We start from the raw sequence: 19,414 nt of genomic DNA on the forward strand, positions 1-19,414 counted from the left end.
TACGAGACCAACGCCTCCCTCCTGCTGAAGGGGGACAAACGCGGTGTGGACAACTCTCTCATCGCGGTCTACAGAAGGAAGTGTCTCACTGTGAGTACGGCAAGCAGAAACCGCATAAATGAGGGGTTGGCTTGATCAAGAGGAAACTTTTAGGGGCTCGTCCAAACCCTTCCTCTGGGATGTTTGGTTCTCCATCTGAGATGTCATCGCATCTGACCAGCAGCTGGATATTTTCTCTCTGTGATAGAAGTCTGGCCAGCGTTCCCTTACAGGACTCAGCTTTCATCCTAACACCAGGAATGAAACAAATGGCTAAAACTTCCGTCTCCTTTCTGGCTTTTCCAAGCAGGTGTTGAATGAGAGCGTGTCCCGCCTGTTCTGCAGCGGCGAGGAGGGCAAAGTGGAAGATGGCGTTGCCATCATGGACGAGGCCGTCATTCCCTGCCTTCACCTGATGAGCCGGGACGTGGGTTTATCTCAGGAAGACCGGGACGCCATGGAGAACATCCGTAGCCACTGGTGCTGCTGCCTGAGCCAGGATATGGACGGTGAGCAGCCAAACCATAGACTTCCGTTTTTTGTCCTGGCTTACGGACTCGTGTTTGCCTCTTAGGCGCGAGACAGTTACATCACCATGTTCATCTGATGTTTACGTTTTATTGCAATTTACAATAACGAGACTGACACATGGATCACCAACTTGGTGTGGTTTGGTTTGATGGAATAATCTGTAGAGACAGAAAATGTAGGTCTAAATCTAGATTTTCTTGTTTTTTTATTGGTGTAAAATAAGCTTCAAAACATAAAGAATGTTTACTGAAAATGAACACAATAATAAATGACGATGATGAAGATATCTTCACTCGGAACATGTGTAGAAACAAAACAGGACCATTAACAGTGAGTGAGTGATAAAAGTAGTAAAAACTGCCGAAGTAAATAACCTCGTAAATAACTAAATAAATCTGTACGTAACTAAGTAAAAAAACAACAGACGAAGTAAGTAAGCAGCTAAGTAACTAAATTACTTAGTAAAAAGTAAATAAGTAACAAAATAACTAAATAAATAAGTACATATGTGGGTAAGTAATTAAGTAAATAAGAAACTAAGTAAATAAATAAGTAACTGAATAAGTAACTAAGTAAAAGATAGATAAATAAATAAATACATAATAACGTAACTAAGTTAAAAAGTAAATGTGAATGTAAGTAACTAAGTAAAAATGTAATTAAATAAACAAGTAAGTAATTAACCAAGTAAATAAGTATGTATCTCCATAAGTAACTAAATAAGTAAATAAGCCAATTACCAAGAAAATTAATAAATACATACATACTTACGTAACTAAGTTAATAAGTAAATATGTAAGTAACTAAGTAAAAATGTAATTAAATAAACAATAATCACTGAGTCCACTGATCTCAGGCTCAGGGAGAGAGGTCCAGAGTCTGGGGGCCACAGCAGCAGATGATCTGTCACCTTTGACCTTTAGCCTGGTGCTGCACAACCAGTAGGCTTTGATCACTGGACCTCAGGGACCTGCTGGGGGTGTAGGGACTAAGAAGATCACCAATGTAAGATGGTGCTTGTCCATGTAAGGCCCTATAGACCAGAACCAGGATCTTGAAATGAACCCTGAAGGTGACTGGCAGCCAGTGAAGCTGGAGGAGAAGCGGGGTGATGTGGGTGTGTTTGGAGGAGTTAAAAGTCTTAATCTCTCTCGTTTTTCTTTTTCTTTCAGTTGCGCTGCAGGCAAAGCTGGCTGAGCTGCTGCCCAGGGTTCTGGACGGCTCCACCGGCGCTGTAGTGCTGAAAGATCCACCTAAAGTCCAGGTGAACCAGGCCCATGACCTGTGCAGCCGCCTGGCTGCTGTGATGGAGTCCATTCACAACGCCGCGGTTGTGACAGTGAAGTAAAAATGTTGACGGGAACCTGCAGCAGCATCCTGGAACTGTACATCTGCACCTCCGGCGACCTGGCAGATGGATTATTCTGTTCTGATAAGACGAAAAGGATTGATACGGCCCTTAGTGACTAACTGCTGGCTTGGCGTTGGATGTGCATCCAAGTATGATTTAAGCTGCAAGCGCTCCTTAGAAAGGAGATCAGACACGAGAGAGGGAAAGGGCCTGCTCACTAACACTAACCACCTCCATCCTTCACAAGATACTAACTAGAAGTCCAAATGGGTTTGATAGTCAAGCAAAAAGGAAGCGGTTTTATGTCCTCGCGTAACCTGGAGAGATGCCTACAGACGCAGAACTTTAGTGACCAAAAATCTGTCGTTTCACTTGTTCTCACCACACTCAGATCTACTAGAAATACATGCAAACAGAGGAATTATGTCTAAGCAGTCCAGAATAACATGAAATCAGTTAGCAGGATCATTTCTTATTTGTGCTAGGCTCTCGTAAACGTTTGAGACGTCACAGAATTCTGCTGGAAACATCCAACGTAAATGTAATAAGTTACCAAGTCACGGTTGGGCCTTTTTTTGTTTATGGGCTTTAAAGCTGGGAAGTCGTTTGTTGGATTTTTTTAAGAAAAATTTTGTTTTTGTTCCCAAATAGAGAACTACAACAAGAATATACATAAAAAATATGAAATTATGTTTTTAAATGCACTGCTGCAGCGTGCTCGGATCTCAGATCATTTGTGTACTTCAGCTGATAAGAGGCAACAAACCCAACAAAACAGGACTTTTATTTAGCACGGCAGCTTGGAGGTATATTAAAAGTCCATTCTGGCTGCTGAATTCACTGTTTTTTCACTTTTCCTCTATGATGATACCCAATAAATGTTTTAAATCATCTGTGTCCTTGTTATAATTCACTTACAACTCCTTTTAACTGCAGCTTTCAAAGTTTTGAGTCACTTTTATTCGGTTTTGTGCATCCTTTTCTGTGTAATTCAGGAAAAAAATTAATTCACAGGGTTTTCACATACCTAGTATAATTCAACCTGCACCTGTTCATATTCTGCATTCACTAGTACACCTTTGATCTACTAATTTGTCTTCCTTATGCAAAGATCTAGACGTGTTTAGTCACGATTTGCAGACCTTTTACAAGCTGTGTGTTACGTGAGGTGCTGAAATTCTGTTGTTTTCAATATTCAACAGGCACCAGCACAGGTAACCTGTGCAAATTCACATGAACTCCTTTCATCTGTTTTATTGTCATAATTGTTTGCTGGTTTATCGTGTAATTAGGTCTTAATTATTTATCTTTATTACTACGTAAATGATTATGTAGTACTGAGATAAAGAGAGTAAAGCTGGTGAGTCAGTCTGTTCATTTCTAGTTTGGAATGTTTCATTGCCTTTGCCTTTAGCAACAATGCCGCCCCCTTTTTAACATTTTAGTTACATTATAGTAATGCTGTTCTCTCAAATGAAAATGATTATCTTTGCTTCCTCTCACTTCATATTTAATGTCGCCCCTTGTGGTGCTTCGGTGACATGACAGAAATTGTGTTTCCCAAATAACTATTTTTGCTCCCAATCACTTTAAAATATTTAAATAAATCAATATATCCTTCAACGTCTTTGCAAAAAACAAATACTGACACTTCAAATGTTTAGAAAATGTATTATAACCCTACAAAACAATCTTCAGTTTCTAAATGCGTGGCTTGTGTAATGTCATAAAATAACCATAAGATGGCGACAAAAGTTACCATAATCTCCCTAAAAAGCTGCTTGATGAAAACAAAGACGAAAAAGTTACAAGAGAATTCCCAGTTTTACATGTTTGTTGTTGTTGCAGCTTCTACGGTAATTTAAGTAATTTAAGTAGACATTTAATTTCATATGTAATTATAATGGCCTCCAATACGTTAGGAAAAAACTTTTGAAGGCAGCTAGAGTTATCCTGATCTTATAATGAGCTCTACTTTAAATGTAAGCAAATTAGCAGATAGATAGATAGATAGATAGATAGATAGATAGAGTCGCTTTTATTTTGAAAGGAATAGACCCAACCGGAAACCATTAGAGATTGACATTTCTTTTCTTCCTGGTTCAGAACCACCCATATCGTCCGAACCACAAGAGGCGGTTTCATTTTGCAGCGAGGAAACTGAGGAAACTAGTCTCGCACTTCTGGTCCAAAACAAGAACGTGAAGGACCTTTTGGGTTGAACTGCTAAAGCAAAGAGCCAACAGGAAATGGGGGTCGCAGAAGAAGCGGAAGTCGTTTAACAGTCTGGTTCCGACGAGCAGCGTTCCCTCATTTGTGTTGCGGCGTGGAGCGAAACCCATCTTGGAGCTTACATTTGCGTTTTAAGAAGGCACCTTTATATCAGGTAAGAATAAAGAAGTTTGAAAAATAAATTGTGAAAAACGGTAGCTGAATTTCTTGTTTTGAAATGTCGCTGTTAGCTACGTTAGCTAGCAGCGGGAGTTTTCTTGTTGCAGCCGAGTTTGCAGCACTTTATTTTTAAATGTATGCAGATTATTTTAATAAATAATTTTACTTCCCCAGCCTTCATAGCAATTCAGTGTGAAATAAACGTATTTCTCCTCTCAGTCCTCTTTCAGCTTAACTCTGTAAACTTATCCTGCTAACTTATACCAGGGATCTAAATATACTTGGAAGCGCAGAGGAGCTGATATCTGTTCGTCCTCCTGAGAATCACTCTAAAGATAATTCATATCTAAATTTTGTTAATTCAGCTGGAAATGTTATAAATAAAACAATTATACTTGATAAGATTTTTCTGCAAAAGGATGAACTTTGTGTTAATAATGTGTTACTATCATAGAACGTTTCTTATTCACATTTCGGGTCAAGAATGTACTAAAGTTTATTATTTTTATAAGCAAATGAGTCGTTTAACTTAAATATGTTCTGATGACTGGGAGTCACAGATGCACTGGTTCAATGTTTTTTAGCCGATATCGATTTTTGTACGACTCTGATCCAGATGCAGATTTATGTCAAAGAAATATGATTTGGTTAATTGATTTTTTTAGTGTAACCTAAAAATTATGAGAATATTAAAATCTGCACGAGACTGTACAGTACTTGCTTGTCTGAATCAGCATTCAGTAATGGTGTGGACTGGGACTTTTAATTCTGTTGGTAACTGACAAATGATGCATTTAATATCCCAAAGCGTTATTTTTACTTAAGGCTTATTATGCTGAATATTAGCCGTTCCCTGTTATCAGACACTTTGTCTGCTTTAGATTGTTTTCTAGGAGATATTTTATAGACAAAATAAAGAGAAAATGCAGTCTAGTTTTGTTTTTCTGGAGATAAAACATTTTAACAGCAGCAATAAGCCTTGAAAGTTTGGTTTGTTTGTCAGAAGATTTGTTATTATGTCTACTGGAAGGAAACTGGGGACATACAGTGGTGTGAAAAACTATCTGCCCCCTTCCTGATTTCTTATTCTTTTGCATGTTTGTCACACAAAATGTTTCTGATCATCAAACACATTTAACCGTTAGTCAAAGATAACACAAGTAAACACAAAATGCAGTTTTGAAATGATGGTTTTTATTATTTAGGGAGAGAACTAAATCCAAACCTACATTGCCCTGTGTGAAACAGTAATTGCCCCCTGAACCCAATAACTGGTTGGGCCTCCCTTAGCAGCAATAACTGCAATCAAGCATTTGCGATAACTTGCTACGAGTCTTTTACGGCGCTCTGGAGGAATGTTGGCCCACTCATCTTTGCAGAATTGTTGTAATTCAGCTTTATTTGAGGGTTTTCTAGCATGAACCGCCTTTTTAAGGTCATGCCATAGTATCTCAACAGGATTCAGGTCAGGACTTTGACTAGACCACTCCAAAGTCTTCATTTTGTTGTTCTTCAGCCACTCAGAGGTGGATTTGCTGGTGTGTTCTGGGTCATTGTCCTGCTGCAGCACCCAAGATGGCTTTAGCTTTAGTTGACCAACAGATGGCCGGACGTTCTCCTTCAGGATGTTTTGGTAGACAGTAGAATTCATGGTTCCGTTTATCACAGCAAGCCTTCCAGTTCCTGAAGCAGCAAAACAACCCCAGACCATCACACTACCACCACCATGTTTTACTGTTGGTATGATGTTCTCTGTCTGAAATGCTGTGTTACTTCTACGCCAGATGCAACGGGACATTTGCCTTCCAAACAGTTCAACTGTTGTCTCATCAGTCCACGAGGTGTTTTCCCAAAACTTTTGGCAATCATTGAGATGTTTCTTAGCAAAACTGAGACGAGCCCTAATGCTCTTTTTGCTTAACAGTGATTTGAGTCTTGGAAATCTGCCATGCAGGCCATTTTTACCCAGTCTCTTTCTGATGGTGGAGTCGTGAACACTGACCTTAACTGAGGCAAGCGAGGCCTGCAGTTCTTTAGAAGTTGTCCTGGGGTCTTTGGTGACCTCTCGGATGAGTTGTCTCTGCGCTCTTGGGGTAGTTTTGGTCGGCCGCCCACTCCTGGGAAGGTTCACCACTGTTCCATGTTGTTGCCATTTGTGGATAATGGCTCTCACTGTGGTTCGCTGGAGTCCCAAAGCTTTAGAAATGCCTTCATAACCTTTACCAGACTGATAGATCTCAGTTACTTTTGTTCTCATTTGTTCTTGAATTTCTTTGGATCTTGGCATGATGTCTAGCTTCTGAGGTGCTTTTGTCTACTTCTCTGTGTCAGGCAGCTCATATTTAAGGGATTTCTTGACTGAAACAGGTGTGGCAGTAATCAGGCTGGGGGGGGGGGGGGGGGTGGCTACAGAAATTGAACTCAGGTGTGAAACACCACAGTTGGGTTATTTTTTAACAAGGGGGGCAATTAGTTTTTCACACAGGGCAATGTAGGTTTGGATTTAGTTCTCTCTCTAAATAATAAAAACCATCATTTCAAAACTGCACTTTGTGTTTACTTGTGTTCTCTGTGACTAACGGTTAAACGTGTTTGATGATCAGAAACATTTTGTGTGACAAACATGCAGAAGAGTAAGAAATCAGGAAGGGTTGTTACGGCTGCCAGGATCGCCCAGCCCCGGTGATCAGCCCGACCCCGCTCCTCCTCCTCTCCTCCAGGCTGCTGAGGAGCACAGCTGAGCTGAATCCTGCTGATGACCCACAGCTGGGATAAAAAGGCTGTGCCTTCAGCAGTGCAGGGGTTCTGCTGTCCTCCAGGCCTTGTTTTGGTTTTAACCCCTTCGTTCTGATTGGAAGAGTTTTAACTGTAAAAGTTTTAACTCTGAGTGATCCACATGGATCTTTAGTTAACGTCAACTCGGTTTTAAGGTTAGCTCTGTTTTAGTTTTTAGACTTTTATCAACTTCGTTGTGGTTTTAAACACCTTCAGTTTCTGTAAAACTTAAGAAAGTTTTAACCAGGTGTTTTATATAGTTGATAAGTAGTAGTCTTTTAACTGTTAACCTTCTAGTGAATTTTTCATTTTGCATTATTTTAATAATGCTCGCCATCTGTTTGCTCTTGTTTTTAGAACCTTTTACAACAATTAACCATTTTAACTCCACTGTCGCATTTCTTATGTTGCCCCTCCTTCACATTTTAACACCTCCTGTCGGGGACGTAACTGGGGCAAATAGTTTCTCACACCACTGTATTAGGCCAAACTCAATATTTGTATCCACTTAGGGCTGTAATGTCGGTCTCTGCTACCTCTAAACACTCCAGGCTGTCCCCTACGTAGGCTCAGGTGTGGCGCCGCGCCACGGCTGAAATTCCAGCGCTGTACCTACGAGATTGACCCCCCTCCCCTCTCTTCACAGACGCATGGAAGGGAAGCTCTCTGCGTGCAACGACGCCCACCACCTCTCTCACGGGCAACGCACGGCAGCGAAAACGCCCCCACCCCCCGCTGAAAAAAAATCTGTCTTTAGTTTTGGTAATTATGTGCTGTAAAAACAAGACATTTCAAATAGTCCCCATTTGTGACATCACACATGTCAGAACAGAACCACCTCTCATATGCAAAAAAGCCGTTACAGGAGGAGCTGCAGCTCTACTCCTAGCCCCTCCTGGAGCTTCTCAGCTTATAGCAGCTTCAGTGGGCGTGGCCAGCTCCAGCTTGTTTTCCTAAAGAGGGACTGCACACCATCAGAAAATGTAACTCCACCCCTAGTCAATATTTGAAAAATGCTATGAAAGTGGGCGTTGCCAGGAAGCACAGAGTGGCATGGCCAAGTGTTGGGAATTTCCATCCTGGAAGGGAGGGCGAGTGGGAGGAGACGGTACCAATGACATGAAATTGTACTGGCTCCGGTCAATCACAAATTTAAAATGCAGTAGCCACTGTTCAACCCACAGGGGGCAGCACTAAGACGTTTTTAGACCTAGATACTAGATTTTATCAAGTTTACTCAAACATGTCAAAAATGCACAGAAACAGAAAGTTTGCATTTGCAAAGACTCAATTATACAGTTTATAAGCAAAATAATGTTGTTTGGGATTTAGTTACTCTTTAAAGTAACAGAGCCTTCAAACGACTCATTGTGGAAGGTACTGAAAATGTCAAAAATAAAACAGTGGAGATGGTTTTTTTATGTGAGAGATTTTGTTCAAAGAACTTCATAAACATGTTTTGTACTGACAATAGAACTACTATAACGTAGGAAACAAGTACATGTTCTGTACTTTCAACAAGCTGTGATGGCCCTTTCGGACTGAGGGACCATTTATTTTTGTTTATTGTAACGTATCTCTGTTTCTCCAGCTCAGCCTGGCTCTCTGCCATCAGTGTTGGGAGGGGAACATTCCTCGACCCAAGGTCATAAAAAGCTGGACAGTGGGCTGTGGGAACATCTGGGCAAAAGTACGGTTTGACATAAATGGAAACGTGGAGCTGCAGCGATTTATCGACTCAGAAAAACAAAACGTAGACGACTGCTGAGATAAAGACTTCTTTAGGTGGATCACGTTTAGCTGCAGGAGTTACCAAATACTCATCGTAGCAGAGATCTGTGGGAAAAACATGCAAAACCACAGAATTCATCGTTTTATTCAGACGCGACTGTAGCTTTGACTTTTTGACCCTCGTGACCTCAAAGGAAGCTTTAGCAGTGTTTTATAATCCTATGTTGCTCGTTAGGACGGGTTCAGCTGGTTGTTGTCTAAGTCCTTTAAGGGAGTTTCCTATTTCACAACAGCTGGTAAAACTTTTCTACGACTGAATAACTCCAAAGATTTCTATCTATGAAGCAGTTATAATATTCCCATTTTATGAAACGTCTGTTATCGTTTTGGGATAAATCTTTGGTTCTTGAGTTCTGCTGAACAAAGAAAAGCTGAACTTGACTTGATCGTGTGCTTTTCTACTCACCAGGGTGCCATGAGCAGCGAGCTGAATGTGCAGATGGGTTCCCCCGTCCCGGGGGTCTCGGAGCAGGCTCCGGAAAATGGAGGGATGGACTACAGGGACTGGGTACGGCGTAGTTACCTGGAGCTGGTCAGCTCCAACCACCATTCGGTGCAGGCTCTGTCCTGGAGGAAGCTCTACCTGAGTCGGGCCAAACTGAAGGCCTCCAGCCGGACGTCTGCACTGTTGTCGGGTTTTGCGATGGTAAGTCAGATTTATTTATTTATCGTTTTAAACCACAGCTCTGTGTCTTTTTCCAGGAAGCTGCTGTGTCTTTGAAGGCCTGAACGCTTCATCGCTCTCTGGTTTTGTGCATTTGTACATTTTTTGCAGAATATCTTGGAAACTCTTAGGAAAAAAGCTGGAATTTGATTTTTGCATAGTTGTGACAGCCTTTGTTTACAGTTTGTCTTTGAATCACAGGAAAACACTAGCATGCATGTTCATGCACGTTGTAATTAGAGGCGTGGTTAGGACTTTGGTAAACAGTTTTTTCATATCGTACACATCTGCAGCTCCCATCATCTGCATGAAATGCTGCGTTTCAGCTCCTCGTCTCTGTAAAGGGGACGCATTATGACTTTATTTTTTAATTATAATTGCTTTACATCTCTTTCATCTGTTTATTTGCCACTATTAGGTATGGCTCCCTCCTCAAATGCATTGTGAATCCTGCCAGAACTGAGTTGCTCCAACTGTATGGTTGCTAGTAGCGTTAGCATTGCTTCATGCAGCTGACTTGTTGACACAGCTCCATCGGAATACGTTTTCTGGCTAATTCTGCCGTGTAAAGTTCATGGTTTTCTGAGCCTGAGCACGCGCATGTGCTGATGGCCGATCACCGGACACACGGCGGCGTTAGAAGCAGATGGCAGCTCGTTAATCAACTTCCACAAACAATTAAGACGCATTTTCGCCTAATTTACTCACTGACAACGCAAAAAATAAATAAATCTGGTAAATATAACACACTCAACCTGGAGGTACGTGGAGAAAATTTAGAAAATTTGCAAACATATATTGACGAGGTTTTTGTATGTAAGAATGTATGAATGAAAATGTAAGATGTAAGAAAATGTTGATTATGGCAATATATCGTGATATTTTCCCCAGCGATATTATATCGATATTCAAAAGCGGTGTATCGAAAATATCGATATTGCAATATATCGTGATTTTTTTTTCTTGCACAAATGCATCGATATTCAAAAGTCTTGTATCTAATTTTGGGAAGAATTTACATGGAAACATTTGTGTATTTTCTTTTCTTGTGGTGCAATTCAAACACTGACCACTAGTTGGCAGCAGTGTGTAATGGGTTTTGTTTCTACCATTGAAACGTAAATCCCTCTGTTATGGTTAAACTTGTTAACTATCAGTTTGGACAGTTTATTGAATTTTCCTATAATAAATTTAGTCTAAAAAATCGCCAATATCGTCTGACTGGATGTATCGCAATGTATCGTGATACATTGTATCGTCTCCCCTGTATCGTAATACGTATTGTATCGCCAGAATTTCATCAATACACATCCCTAGTTTTTGTCATGGGACCGAAGAAAGCAGCAGCAGCTGAGACGGACACACCTGGGACCAAGAGGAGCCGTCCCCAGGACTCGCCCGAGGCCTCATCTCCCCATAAGGATGTCTTAGATCTACTACAGTCCATAGATAAACGGCTTCTGGGATTTGAGGGACGGCTCCACCTGCTTGAGGTGCTTCACAAGGAGTTCCAGGACCTCCGAACATCTCTGGAGTTTAGCCAGGAGCGGGTGGAGCGGCTCGCGGCTGAGAACGCGTCTCTGCGGGAATCGGTTTCTTCCTTGACTGCAGAATTAGATCGGATCTCCCAGGACAACAATGCTCTGAAGGAGATGGTTCTGGATCTCCAATCACGCAGCATGAGAGATAACCTGGTGTTCGCAGGCCTTCCAGAGCAGACCGGAGGAGAAGCGGAGGATTGCGAACAAACCATCAAGAACTTTCTCCACACCCACATGAATATACCTGAGGAAACGGTTAAAAACATCACCTTTCATCGGGTACATCGTCTTGGAGCCAGGAGAACAGACAGCAGAAGACCTCATCCCATTGTGGCTACATTTGAGCACTTTAATAATAATAATAATAATAATAATAATATAATACATTTTATTTCAAAGCGCCTTTCAGGACACCCAAGGTCACTTTACAGAAAACACGTAATAAAATACAATAAAACAATAATAAAACCCAAACAAGAACAAACAAAGAGAGTAACAGTTCAATAAAATCAGAGGTTGTAGGCAGATTTAAACATGTGTGTTTTGAGTTTTGATTGGAAAAGGGTAAAACTGTCGACGTTCCTGATGTCTGGGGGAAGTGAGTTCCAGAGACGGGGAGCAGAGCGGCTGAAAGCTCTGCTCCCCATGGTAGCGAGACGGGCAGAAGGAACCGCAAGATGGATGGAAGAAGAAGATCTGATTGAACGGGACGGGGTGTGAATACTTATAAGGTCTGAGATGTATGGAGGAGAGAGGTTGTGGATAGCTTTGAAGGTATGGAGGAGAATTTTGAAGATGGACCTGAATTTAACTGGGAGCCAGTGAAGCTGCTGGAGAACCGGGGTGATGTGGTGAAAGGAAGGGGTTCTGGTGGTAATACGGGCTGCTGAATTCTGGACCAGTTGCAGTTTATGAAGGAGTTTGTTGGGGAGACCATAAAGAAGTGAATTGCAATAGTCGATACGGGAGGTGACGAGGCTGTGGACGAGAATGGCGGCAGTGTGAGGGGTCAGGGAGGGGCGGAGACGGTTTATGGAACGTAGATGGAAGTATGCTGACCGAATTATGTTATTAATGTGAGCTTGAAAAGAAAGTGAGCTGTCAAGAATGACACCCAGACTCTTGACGTGAGGTGAGGGGGAGACTGTGGCGCTGTCAATAGTTAAAGAAAAGCTGTCAGATGTTGAGAGGGTGGAGTTAGTGCCAACTAGAAGAAGTTCAGTTTTATTGCCGTTGAGTTTGAGGAAATTAGAGGTGAACCATGATTTGATTTCAGAGAGGCAGAGTGTAAGGGAGGATGGTGGGAGAGTTGAGTTGGGCTTACTGGAAATGTAGAGCTGGGTGTCATCTGCAAAGCAGTGAAACTGGATATTGAATTTGCGGAAGATTTTGCCGATAGGGAGGAGATATACTATGAAGAGGAGGGGCCCCAGGACAGAGCCCTGGGGCACACCTGACTTGACTGGGGAGGGTTCTGAGGTAAAGGATTTTAACTGGATGAACTGAGTGCGGCCAGTAAGGTAAGATTGAAACCAGCGGAGGGGGGTGTGAGTGATGCCTAAGGAAGAGAGTCTATTGAGGAGGATGGGATGAGAAATGGTGTCAAAGGCCGCACTCAGATCGAGGAGAATAAGAATAGAGATTAAACCAGAATCAGCAGCAATGAGTAGGTCGTTAGTGATCTTGATGAGAGCTGTTTCTGTGCTGTGGTGGGGACGGAAGCCAGACTGAAACTGTTCATAAAGGTTATTGCGGGTGAGATGGGAATGGAGCTGAGATGCAACAGTTTTCTCAAGGACTTTGGAAATGAAGGGAAGATGGGAAATGGGACGGAGGTTATTGAAATCATTGGGATCTAAACCAGGTTTTTTTAGAATAGGGCTGACTGAAGCGGATTTGAATAGGGATGGGACCGTACCAGAGGATAGTGAGGAATGAATAATGGCCGTTATAAAAGGGAGCAGAGAAGAAAGGCAGGATTTAACTAAAACAGTTGGAATAGGGTCCAGTTGACTGGTGGAAGGTTTGGATTTGGTGATGTAATCTACTAGTTCTGAGGGATGGGGAAGTTCAAAGGAGGAGAACGGAATGGTGGGTTCAAATAAATCAGGAGAGGGAGGGGAGGAATGAGGTAAAGAGAGCTGGATTCTATTGACCTTCTCATTAAAAAACTGAAGGAGAGAGTTACAGGTTTCTGAAGAGTAAAGATGGATGGGTAAGGAGTCGGGAGGCTGAAAAATGCTGTTCATGATGGAAAATAATGTTTTAGTGTTGCTGGAGTTGGACGAGATGAGACCGGAGTAATACTGAGATTTGGCATGGGAGATGGAGTCCTTGTAGAGAGAAATCTGAGCAGAATATAAGTCTTTATGGATGGTGAGACCGGTTTTCTTGTAGAGTCTTTCAAGCCTCCGGTTGGTAGCTTTCAAGGAGCGAAGGGCAGGGGTGAACCATGGAGCAGACCGAGTAAAATGTACAGAGCGGGATTTGATGGGAGCAAATGATTTAAGGATAGAAACCAGACCGTTATTGTACTGAATGACAAGATCATCGGGAGTAGAGGACAAATTAGGGGTCAGGGTGGCAAAACTGGAGGACAGGGAGGCTAGATCAATGTCCTTAATATTACGAAAAGAAATGATACGTGGTGACTTGATGATGGAGAGACGGAGGGGAACAGAAAAGGAGATGAGGAAGTGGTCCGTGAAAGGGAGCGGGTCAGCTGTACAGTTGGAGGGGGTCAGGCCGGAGCAGCAGATTAAATCCAGGGTGTGACCTTTAATGTGAGTGGGAAAATTGGCATATTGATGAAAACTGAGGCTGTCCAAAGATGAGGAGAAATCTTTGCTGAGGGGGAGGGCCATATTGTCCATATGAATATTAAAATCACCAAGTAAAATTACATTTGGGGAAAGGGAGGACAGATGGGATAAAAGAGCAGAGAGTTCATTTAAAAACTCAGGGCTGAACTTGGGGGGACGATAAACAGTGACAATTATTGTGGGGGTCGGGCCGGAGAGTTGACAGGCGAGGCATTCCAGAGTGGTGAGAGGAGGAAGGCTTACGGGAAGGACCTTCCAAGTCGCGAGACCACCGCCGCGGCCCGACCCACGGGGTTTGGAGAGGTAAACAAATCCGGGAGGAGTACAGTCATTGAGTTGTGAGAAATCGCGGGTTGTTGCCAAGTTTCGTTCAGACAAAGAAAGTCTAGCTTATGGTCACTGATGGTATCTTGGAGGAGATGTCCTTTACCAGAGAGGGAGCGAATGTTGAGAAGACCAAAATTAGCAGTGCGGAAGTCCCTGGCGACAGGAGCATTAGTCCGACTAGCCAGCCGGGCTAACACGCTGGAGTCGACCGCTCGGCAGGTATTCCTGGGTAGCCGCCGACTAGTCGTGGACCAGAAGGAGGGTATTCCTTTGGAGCCGTCGAGATGGAGGTTCCGCCGGGACCCCCGATGGATATACCGACGGCGAGGCTGGAAGGTGATGCCGGGGAAGAGGCACAGAGCTGGTGGTGGAGATCCGGAGTAGTGAAAGCGGAGGTTGAAGAGCTCCGCTGCCGAGTACTGGAGAAGGCCATCCACGGACAGAAGAATGAGCGACAGGATGATCCAGGCCAGTGAGAGGCACACAGAAATCCTGCTGGACCTCATTATGGAGTGGAGCAGGGAGGTGGTGATGTGCAACCAGAACGCAAGCTGAGCAGGTAGGTGAAAATGAGTTTTCACCGACACAGGGATGTGACTCGGGTAAAAAGAAGAAAAAAAAACACAAAAAGTTTGTTTGCCAGCGAGCAGCGGCAGCGAGACACGCCAGCGTTCACTCAACCGGAACCCAGAACCGGAACCGGAACTTTAAGCAGAAAGATCTTGTTAAAAGCCGCGGGAAGAGCTTAAAGGTAAAGACTACAGCGTAAACGACCAGTTTCCTAAAGAAATTCTGGATCGCCGCCGAGTTCTCTTCCCGCTGCGCAAGAAGTTCATCCAGGATGGGAAGCGGGCTGTGATCTCCGTGGATAAACTGTTTGTTGACGGTAAGATCTACAAAGAACGAGGAGTACCAGACTGGCTTTATTAGACAAACTTCTGGTACAACTTTATTATTATTAACAGCACTCACTGGGTTTGAACATGTCAGGATTTATAGCTGCTAGGTCCGTTTAGAAATGTTCACCTGTTCCCTCACCACCTCACACCCACACCACTTTTTCTTTTCTTTCTTCTTTTTTCCTTTTCTTAACCTTTATAATTCCTTTCTTTCCCTTTTTTATCTGTTTCTGGGTCTTTACATCTGCATGGCACTTTTTTTTTCCCTTTCTACACTGCAGCACACAACTTCTGCGCGCGCACACACACGCACACACACACACGCACACGCACGCACGCACACACGTACACACGCACACACACGCACGCACACACACACGCACGCACACACACACACACACACACACGCACGCACACACACACACACGCACACGCACGCACACACACACACGCACGCACGCACACACACACACGCACACACACACACACACACGCACGCACACACACGCGCGCACACACACACACACACACACACGCACACACACACACACACACGCACACGCACGCACGCACACACGTACACACGCACACACACGCACGCACACACACACACACGCACACACGCACACGCACACACACACACACGCACACACGCACACACACGCACGCACACACACACACACACACACGCACACACGCACACACACACACACACCAAAAGATTTAGATTGCTGCTGGGAGGTCCACCCCAGTCTGCCGCATCTTTGTTCTTCTGCCTTTCCTTCTTCTTTTACTCCTCATTAGCATTTATGCACATTTCTTCTCCGCGTCTCTGTAAAGAAAAAAGTCAGATCTTCAACAGTTTGGGCAGATGGGGATCCTACAGGTGAGAGGGGGTTCTATTCCCATTTGTGACAATCGGGGATCTTTGGAAAAGGCTTGGCAAATCATTCCTAAAACCATTTTTTTACATCTGGAGTGTGCGCAGAGGCAGTATGGTCCCACATGGCAGCACAAAGGGATGCAAATAGTCCGATTTGCTTAATGTTCCTTTAAGTTCCAACCCATCACGTGTTCACACCATGGCTGCACACGCTCCATACGACAGGAAAGGTTGAATTTGGGTCGTCGGATAAGCATTTTGAAGTTTTATTAAAATTTCATGGCAGATAAACTCACAAACCCTCGCTGCATGTTTCTGTCATTAGGTGGCCATGGTGGAGGTGGAGTTGGAGGTGGAGTACTGTTACCCCCGAGCGCTCCTCATCGCCTTCAGTGTTTGCACCACCGTGCTGGTGGCCGTGCACCTCTTCGCTCTGCTGATCAGCACCTGCATCCTGCCCAACGTTGAAGCAGTGAGCAACATACACAACCTGAACTCTGTCAGCGAGTCTCCTCACGAGCGCATGCACCACTACATCGAGCTAGCGTGGGGATTCTCCACCGCCCTGGGAATCCTGCTGTTCCTGGTCGAGGTGGTGCTGCTCTGCTGGGTCAAGTTCCTGCCCGTAGACTCCGGCGGGGTCAAGAAGGCGGCCCCTTGCGGCACCGACGAGGTGAAGCCCACTGCTACGGCGGCGCTGCACAGCGGCTGGCAGGCGGCGCTGGCCTCCACCATCATCATGGTCCCAGTGGTGGTGATTTTTCTGTTGTTCACCATTCACTTCTACCGCTCTCTGGTGCGCCACAAGACTGAGCGCCACCACCAGGAGATTGAGGAACTGCACAAGATTAAAGTGCAGCTAGACGGCCATGAGAGAGGCCTTCAAAACGTGTGAAGATGGCAGCTTTAAAGACTTCTTTGTTACATATTTCTCTGGCACTTGAGCAGCTTTTCAGATGTGTTTGAATGCTAATTTATTCTTCAGTCTGTCGAATGTTACGTTTAGGGAAAAAGTTTAGAGTTTACAACGAAGGGGGCTGTTGCGTCAGTGTGTGTTTGGTATGTTACACGGATGAGCGTGACTCGTCTTAGAGCAGCTCCTCTCATCCTGTCAGTAAAAATATTCAGGATTTAAAGGCAGGAGGCTAATTTAAGCTGCTTTTCTTCCATCTGTAGGGAAACCATCAGCTTGAGTTTGAAGCTAATTAACAGTTTGTGTGATCGGCCAAAGGAGGTTTGTTTAAAAAGGAACCTTGGCTGTAAAGTTATGTGTCATTTCAGAGCTTTTGCTGGTTGGATTAGCTGAAAATAGATTTTAAAAACACATGGCCAGGAGCATTCGGAGTGCACCAAAGTAACGGCATGCTTTCCTGCCTTTCCTGATACCAAATATTTTCCACCGGATTCCAAAGGAAACATGGAGTCAGACCCATAAATGTGTGTTTGGCGCCACACGGTGGCACGGAAGTCTTAAAAACAAAAAAGATGTTGCATTTTTGTGAACTAGCTCGGATGTCAGCTGTTTTCATCCAAAATCTCATTTTGTCCTCCTACAAAGCCTTTGCCTTCTGTTACAAAGACCGCAGCCTGTGTAGAAAGCACTGCAAATGCTGCTCCAAATGTTTAAATGTGTCCATCTTTCATCTTGCCTTACAGAAATCCTGCCTTTTATAAAGTGCTGCTTTGCTAAACAACAAACATCTTCAACTGGAAACACTGAAACTTCAATAAAGGGCAACGGGAAACGTCCGACTGAAGAACACAAGCACCAACCGATTACATTCCAAATGACGACAGACCAAAGTGTCACTCAGTCACGGTTTCTATTCACAAGAGACTAAAGTGCACTTGCAGTTTTTTTGATAGTGATTTAGTATCATTTTGGTTTGCTTATCAGACTTTGCCTTGGATCGTCTCATGTGACGCGTGTCATCCGCGGAAGCTGCGTTTCACATCCTGGAACATACTGCCAAAATAAAAGGAATGAAGATAGTTTTTTTCTTTTCTTGTATTTCCTCAAGCATTCAGGAATAAAGTTCCATCATTCGTCGCACACTAGTGAAATTATTTCTCTGCATCTCACCCATCCCCTGGGGGAGCGGCAAGCTGCAGACACGGCCGCATTCGGGAACCATTTGGTGGTTTAAATCCCATAAAGCTGTGAGTCATGCAGGGAAGCATTGGGAGTCTGACACGCGAGCACGGCGGTGGTAGCATCATGGTATGGATAGACTAACGATAACGGACTACCATTAAATGGTATTTTTGATAAAAAGATTAAACTCACATTTATGTTTGTTACATAATGAAAGTCATTAAAAGCTCCCGAATGTGACATTCACACCCATGAGTTTTCAAATGGGCAACAATGAAGATCACACTTCATGTCCTGACCAGGTAAAATTTATTATCTACAACGTTTTGAACACAGCAGAAATCATGAGAAAGCAATAACAGCCAAGAAGACAACACACTCCAAGGTCAGTAACAGAACTCCAACAATCGGATTCATACTTTAGATTTTTTTCCTTCTAAATTTTAAAAGAATCAGGAGAAAAAACAAAAACTTCCCTGACTTGAACTGCAGCAGCCTGCCTTTACACTTTCAGACCAGCAGAGGGCACACAGTGCACATTTTATGGCATCTGCACAGTATTTTTTTTTTTTTTTAGGAATAAATGTGCCGATCTTTCAAAAACCAACTTATTTCTTTTCCTCTCTCTCCACTTTACATGCATGCACTTCATATTTTATAGTCCTTTTCCAAGACTTTCAAAAGGTACAATAAACACATTTAGTTGACTTGAACATTCAGGGGCAGGAAATGGCTTCATCCAATCTTTACCAGATACTTATGCAGGATAAATAAATGCACACGCTGCTGAGAAATTATTTTTGTCTGGAATCTTACAAAAGAAACCCCAGGATCACCAACGAGACCAAAGTGGAGCTCGTTTCAGTTTAGACTAAAAAGCAGGAGACATTTTGACAGGAAGTGAAGACTAGTTCATTAGTAAGCTTAAAAAACATTTTTTAGATGCAAGTTTCCTGAAATGCACGAGATAATAGGGTTTTTGGGGACTAGCTTCAAAATGAAATGATCAGGAGAAATGTAAACGAAGAGTCCTAATGCTCTTTCAGTTTAAAACGATGATTATGCGGATGCATCGTGTGACGCTGACTTTAACAATCGGATCTGTTGCAGCACCCAGGAATGTTTAACACGATGGGGGAGCGCTTTAGAGCCGTTTTGGCTCCACCCATCCGCAGCGCAGAGCCAGATGTGCACAAGCAAAGAAAAACTCACCAGCACTCTCCTTCATCGTGTTTTCACGAGGCGAAGAATACTTTTCAAACTCTTGAGATTTTAGTTGTACGAGTTGCAATTACAAAGTAAAGA

At 43.4% G+C, this 19,414-nt stretch overlaps 2 protein-coding genes across 3 annotated transcripts in view; both read left to right on the plus strand.

Annotated features, from left to right (window-relative positions):
- Window positions 1–2,330, plus strand: part of usp28 (ubiquitin specific peptidase 28) — a 20,445-nt gene extending 18,115 nt beyond the window's left edge. For both annotated transcript variants that reach the window (XM_070555496.1, XM_070555497.1), the window contains exons 24-26: window positions 1–90; window positions 350–548; window positions 1,743–2,330. The exon at window positions 1–90 is cut by the window's left edge and continues 34 nt beyond it. In XM_070555496.1, the coding sequence (XP_070411597.1) occupies window positions 1–90; window positions 350–548; window positions 1,743–1,918 (465 nt within the window). In that variant the 3' untranslated portion in view covers window positions 1,919–2,330. The remainder of the gene's footprint in view (window positions 91–349; window positions 549–1,742) is intronic.
- Window positions 2,331–4,118: 1,788 nt separating this feature from the next.
- On the plus strand, window positions 4,119–17,624 carry orai2 (ORAI calcium release-activated calcium modulator 2). Its single transcript, XM_015962065.3, has 3 exons — window positions 4,119–4,307; window positions 9,288–9,524; window positions 16,340–17,624. Exons 2-3 carry the CDS (start codon window positions 9,294–9,296, stop codon window positions 16,907–16,909), a joined length of 801 nt encoding a protein of 266 aa, XP_015817551.1. The 5' UTR covers window positions 4,119–4,307; window positions 9,288–9,293; the 3' UTR covers window positions 16,910–17,624.
- The last annotated feature ends 1,790 nt before the right edge of the window (window positions 17,625–19,414 follow it).

Source organism: Nothobranchius furzeri, chromosome 10 (assembly GCF_043380555.1).
Source record: "Nothobranchius furzeri strain GRZ-AD chromosome 10, NfurGRZ-RIMD1, whole genome shotgun sequence".
Taxonomy (NCBI): domain Eukaryota; kingdom Metazoa; phylum Chordata; class Actinopteri; order Cyprinodontiformes; family Nothobranchiidae; genus Nothobranchius; species Nothobranchius furzeri.

What these genes read in the sequence shown, in the direction of transcription:
- orai2 (XM_015962065.3), top strand. Translation starts at nt 9,294, where the DNA reads ATGAGCAGCGAGCTGAATGTGCAGATGGGTTCCCCCGTCCCGGGGGTC. An exon ending in TGTTGTCGGGTTTTGCGATG is followed by an intron (nt 9,525 to 16,339) that starts GTAAGTCAGATT and finishes TTCTGTCATTAG; the next exon opens with GTGGCCATGGTGGAGGTGGA.